The sequence below is a fragment of the Suricata suricatta genome, chromosome 11 (assembly GCF_006229205.1).
Source record: "Suricata suricatta isolate VVHF042 chromosome 11, meerkat_22Aug2017_6uvM2_HiC, whole genome shotgun sequence".
Classification (NCBI taxonomy): Eukaryota; Metazoa; Chordata; class Mammalia; order Carnivora; family Herpestidae; genus Suricata; species Suricata suricatta.
The window spans coordinates 102,633,116-102,639,115 of record NC_043710.1 but is presented as its reverse complement, the minus strand read 5'-3'; the positions used below and the strand labels follow the sequence as shown (position 1 = coordinate 102,639,115).

General features: G+C 39.2%; 1 protein-coding gene across 1 annotated transcript in view; it reads right to left on the bottom strand.

Moving 5' to 3' along the window:
* SIK2 (salt inducible kinase 2) overlaps window positions 1-6,000 on the bottom strand; it is a 122,994-nt gene that overhangs the window by 38,836 nt on the left and 78,158 nt on the right. Inside the window, 1 exon segment of the mRNA XM_029957140.1 lies at window positions 291-452. Coding sequence (XP_029813000.1) covers window positions 291-452 — 162 coding nt within the window.

The window sequence follows — 6,000 nt, the reverse complement described above, 5'->3', positions numbered from 1 at the left end:
CCTCCAGCCGAGCCCTCTGACACACTCCCGCACCTCCTCCAGCAAAGCACACCAAGGGACCTGGCCACAAATCAGACTCCGAGTACAATCCTGCCGCTCTGTACATCAATAAAGAACGTATCTCTCTTACTTTTCATTACACACAGCAGTCATGAAATGAGTAACACACACTTTGAGAAAGCCTGGGGTCACCGGCAGACATGCGCCTGAACCTCTGCTCGCGCACGCGCAGTCGCACACCTGCATCGGCCCGCGCACGCGCACTCTGGAGCCAGCCGCGTCCCGGCTACCTGCTAGTTTGATGTTCATGTTGCTGTCCAGCAGGAGGTTCTCAGCCTTGAGATCGCGGTGCACAATCTTCCGACCGTGACAATAATCGACAGCGGACAGGATCTGCCAGAACTTGCGCCTGGCCTCAGACTCATTTAACCGGCCATGATTAGCAAGGTAGTCTGGAAAACAGGAGACATTTTAGGATTATTCACCAAAACCAAAACCGACAAAATCCCCACTATCAGTATTCAGGATTTTTTTCTCCTCAAAAGGCGAGCTTTTTAATTATTTTAATTCCACGGTAGCTAATATGCAGTGTTTTATTAGTGTCAGGTCTGCAATACAGTGATTTGACAATTCCATATATTTACTGCTCATCAAGGTAAGTGTACTCTTAATCCCCTTCACATATTCAAAAGCTTTTTAAATTAATGAGTGTTCAAGTACCATGCTGTTTTCCAAGTTCTGTGCCTGGAGAAAAGTAATTCCAATCATATTTCACTGGAATCCAGACAAAATGGAGAGAGAGCCCAAGACAATACACAAGCGACATAATACAGTGTAGTTCCTGCTGCTCTTTTGCTTACACAGTTACTGAATATTTCTCCTAACCACATTTAAAAAATAAGTTTATGTTAAAAACACCCATGAACCCATTTTCTGACATCTCACCAGATAAGGGATATCCTTCTTTTAAACAATCATTTCAGGCAGTTACTGTACAAGCCACCTGTAACGTAAGACACGGTGATCCCTGGAAGTAGCTTAAATAATTCACACCGTTTTGTTTGGTGGAGCACTTCTGATCCACTTGAGACTGGACAGCCATCTCTCTACGCGCACACACTTTGTAAGACATATTAGCTATCTTCGTGCAGTGTTCTAATCTCTACTAAAGCAGTTTACATGAGGATTAATTCTGCGTGTGTCTACATGAACTCAATAAAACTAAACATTACAGCTTGTTCAATTTTCATTTGAAATCTAAAAGTCTTCTAAAATGATCTTTTGCAGGAGAGGGTCAGCATGAATCTTGAAAGGTTTTCTTAAGATTTAAGATTGTTTTCCCATGTTAGGAATTGTATGGATAAGTCAACATTCAGTCACCTTCATACACTGTATGTTCTAGGCTGTGTGGTTTCCTGATACTTAGATTCCATGGCTTTGGCTCTGGACATCCTCAGTATTGCTGTAAAACTAATGTTTGTACAGCGTTTTACAATTTATAAAACATGTTCATCTAAAACGTATCTCACTTATGTTCCTAGAAACACTCTATGAGAACAATTAACTTTTCTCTTATAGATGAGGAGGCTGAAGATCAGAGGGATTAAGTAATCTGGCTGAATTCATACAACTGGCAAGTGAATAGCTGATCTGGAATCTTTGTTTTGTTTTTTTTTTTTTTAACTGTATCAAGTTTCTTTACTCGCCTCCTGCTGAAATCCTAACTATTCTTTCAAAACCCTGCTCATATGCCACCTTACCTTTAAACAGTTCATCACTTCAAGTAGAAGTGATTTCTAGTCTGAACTCCTTACCACTTATAACACAGTCTCATACTTTAGTTACCTGCACACCATAACTATTTCAGTGTGTGTGCATGTCTGGGTGTACACACACACACACACACACACACACACACACACAGCCTAATTCTAACACAGTGGGTTAGAAAAGAAGATAATTTTACTTACACCTTCTGAGGATAGGAACCATATGATTCACTTTTGTACTCCCCACACTGGCTTAACACTATGCACAAAACATCTGAAGTACAGTTTTTTTAAATATTAGCTGAGTAAAGTCTGATCATAAATGGCATCATCATTAGTGTAAAAATGTAGAATATTTGTACTATACGTGTTAGAGTCTTTAAATGTAAGAAGAGAGACCTAAATGTGAGACCAGAAACAATAAAAATCCTAAAAGTGAGCACTTTTTCTGACACCAGCTGTAGCAGGGAAAAAAAACAAAAGGTAACACAATCAGACCTACAAATGCAGAGAACAAACTGATGGTTGCCAGAGGGGTTCGGAGTGTGGGGTCGGCAGAAAGAGTGAAGGGGAGAGGGAGATAGGCTGGAATGGGTAAGCCACAGGAATAAAAGGCACAGCGCACTGCACATGGTCAATGATGCTAAAATAGTGATGTAATGGGACAGATGGTAGCTACCCTTGTGAGCACAGCATAATGTACAAACTTGTCAAATCACTAAGTTATACACCTGAAACTAACATACCGTGTGTCAACTATACCCAAATTAAAAAAAATGGAAGCAGACATTTTGTATACGCTTCTGTATCTATGATCAGCTCGTCACATCTTCCTTCTGCCCTTACAGAGCCTGCATAATAGCCATTGGTGATTCTAAAGGGAAAAACGGTTCACTTAAGAATATGTAGAATTTTCAGTCAAAATGTCCAAACTGTCAGAGTAACTATGTCTAAGTAAACTGGCAAGCAGACAATGCGCTCTCCGCTGGTCAGAGTAAACCAGAGCCTCGTTTCTATGCTGGGTGAACTGGGAAATCCGTAATGAAGGGCTGGCCCCTTGGGCAAATACAACTGACTGAGAAAAATGCCACGTTTTCCGTACGGGATTATCTTTTGGCTAGTTAGCACTGTCTTTCCTGAAATGGCACATGAAATGCTACCTAAACTATCTCTAAAGAGACAATTTGTTTTTCATAGACAAATAAATGATTTCTTCAAATAGACAAAATTTCTTTCTGTTCAAAGTGCTGAGTCAGGGGCACCTGGGTTGTTCAGTCAGTTAAGCGTCCGACTTTGGCTCAGGTCATGATCTCACGGTCCGTGGGTTTGAGCCCTGCGTCAGACTCTGTGCTGACAGCTCAGAGCCTGGAGCCTGCTTTGGATTCTGTGTCTCCCTCTCTTTCTGCCTCTCCCTAACTCACTCCCTGTCTCTGTCTTTCAAAAATAAAATAAAGATATAAAACAAATTTTAAAGAAAAGTGCCAAGTCAATGTGAGTTAGTGGAAAAAATGTTTGTATTCTATCAACACAGAGAAACCTAAGAGGTCCAATGTGAACAAAGAGAAGTATATGGGAAAAACAGCAACAAACTATTGCTTACAAAACGAGTCCTGGGAAACACAAGACAGTCTAGAGTATAGACTATTTTTTTGAAGTGATCAGTTCAAATTAATACTACCGTGACCAAGGGGGAAGAAAAGCTTTGCAGCCAGGCAAGAAAAGTATAGTCTGGTGGGTGGGAGTGGGGAAAGGCATGGTCTAGCTGAACCTAAAATCACCATGTAAAAGTCAGAATCATCACAGGTCAATAAATCTGTAACACACTGGTGAGAAAACCACCACCACCCATTTTCCAGAGAGTAAGAGACCTCCCGTGTAGCGAGGTTGGTATGGTCCTTCTGTAAGTAAAGATCTCGGCAAGTACTGCATCGTATCTATGACCTGCCTCATTCTGTATGATTTCTGCAGGGAGAACTGAAAACTATACCTTTTGCTGAGAAATCAGTAACAGAAGTACCAGAGGCAAAAACCTGTGGCTGAAATAACATCAGGTTAGGCATACCTCATCCTCCTCAGTGAGGGGCACTGGTATCAATCCAAGCTCAAGGTCTCGAGGTAATGTGCAAAAAAGCACACTCATGTTTTACATTGAAAACTTAATACCTAATTATAATTATAGAACAAAATTGTTTATTATTAAAAATTTTTTAATGTTTATTTTTGAGAGAGACAGGGGTGAGCAGGGGTGGGGGAGGGGCAGAGAGAGCGAGCGAGAGGGAGACACAGAACTCCAGGCTGTCAGCATGGAGCCCTGCCTTGCTCAAACTCACGAACTGTGAGATCATGACCTGAGCTGAAGTCAGATGCTTAACTGACTGAGCTGCCCAGGCGCCCCAGTTACAGAACAAAATTCTAAGTGTAACAGCAATTCTCCACACTAATTGCCTATATATGTATTTTTGGTGAATGGATACAATTTAAAAAATTGTATTTTCCTATTGCACATTTGTCCTGATTAAGTGAAATTAACTTTCTATGTTGACTTTAATAATAAACCTTTTTTAAGGTTATATTATGTATATCTTTTCTCCCATTTTGCTTTTATGGTAATGATTTTTATTATATTTTACAAAAATCATAGTCTGTGACAACTTGGATAATTAAAAAATTGGTCTCTCAATACTGATAATTTGAGAAATACTGGTATAGACAAGTAAATAGGCTGTGTAAATAATACACTGTGATAAAGACTAGCACAGGAATAAATACATCCTGATATTTTTGTAGATATCTTTTTCAATTTTCTACTTTTTATTAAGAAAATTTCAAACATGAATGAAAGTAGAAAAAACAGCATGATGAATCCTCCAGATTTAAGAGCTGTCAGCATTTTGCCATACTTGCTCCATCTTTTTATTTCCATAGCAACCTAAAGCAAATCTTGGCATATTTTGTTTCACCTTAAATACTTTTGTATGTGTCTCTAAAACATATAACATTTTCTTACAAGACCATAATACCATCACCACATCTAACAAAATTAACAATTCCTTAATATCATCTAATTCACAGTCTCAGAAGCCCCTCAATTGGCTTGCTGGAATCAGGATCCAAGAAAGATGTACATTCTGTATTTGCTTATTTTGTCTTTGAAATCCTTTTTTTTTTTTTTTTTTTTTGAAATCCTTTTTTTATGAAAGTCTTCCTTCCCCCAGCCCCCGTTTTCCTATGCCACCGACTTGCTGAAGAAACTAGGTCATCCTACATTCTGGATTTGTCTTTTGCTTCCTCATGATATTGCTTAACTTAGTCTCCTATCTTCTGTATTTCTTATAATTTGGAATTCAAGCACAGAATAGATTCAGGTTTAATTTTTTTGAAGCGTGGCAAGAATATGTCATAGGTGCATGAACTTGGAGGAGAACATCTGGTTCCGCTTTCAGGAGTGCTAAGACTGGTAGCTGGGTTCTGGGGGTGACTGCTTGATCTTTCCATTAAAGAGTCTCATAACTCTTTCCTAATACGGTTCGTAAGCTCAGGGTAAGAACCCTTGGAGGGCTCGTTAAGCCAGATCGCTGGGACCTGTTGCTAGAGTCTCTGATACAGTAGATGCTGGAAAGGGCCCAAGAATTTGTGTATTTTTGAGAAGTGCCCAGATGATGCCTAAGATACTGGAACAGGGGCTGTACTCTGAGAACCACAGCACTAATTCACTCGTGAATTGGCTCAGGGAGGATGGATGCTGAATTCTTCCTCCTTAAGTACCAATTTTCAGAGTAAGGGGTTGACACACTAGCTACTTCCAATTAGAACTATTAAGATTTGTAGGTTTGTTTTCTAAGCTTTTTTCCTTCTATTTTATGATTCTCCTAAGTATTATAATGAGTGCAGGGATTCTTTTTTTATTCTTATATACTCAATTTGTTTCAACTAACTACAGTATTATTCTTTTTGATGCTCAAATTTTTTAATCTTTGACCAGTGAGAACCCTGGGGTGGTTTTTTTTTTTTTTTGGTTTGTTTTTTTAACATGACCACAGAAATATTCCTTGCCTTTTTACTTTCTGGCATAATAAAAATATCTCATGCATAACTTGAATACTTTCTGCCCTAAACCTGGAATCAGTCATTTTTCCAAGAAGCCTTAGTTCTTTTTACTAGGGAATAGTATATCTGGGTGCTCAGGATGTTTTTTATAAAGAGGGGTTGGTATCATTTCTGAAACTTTTCA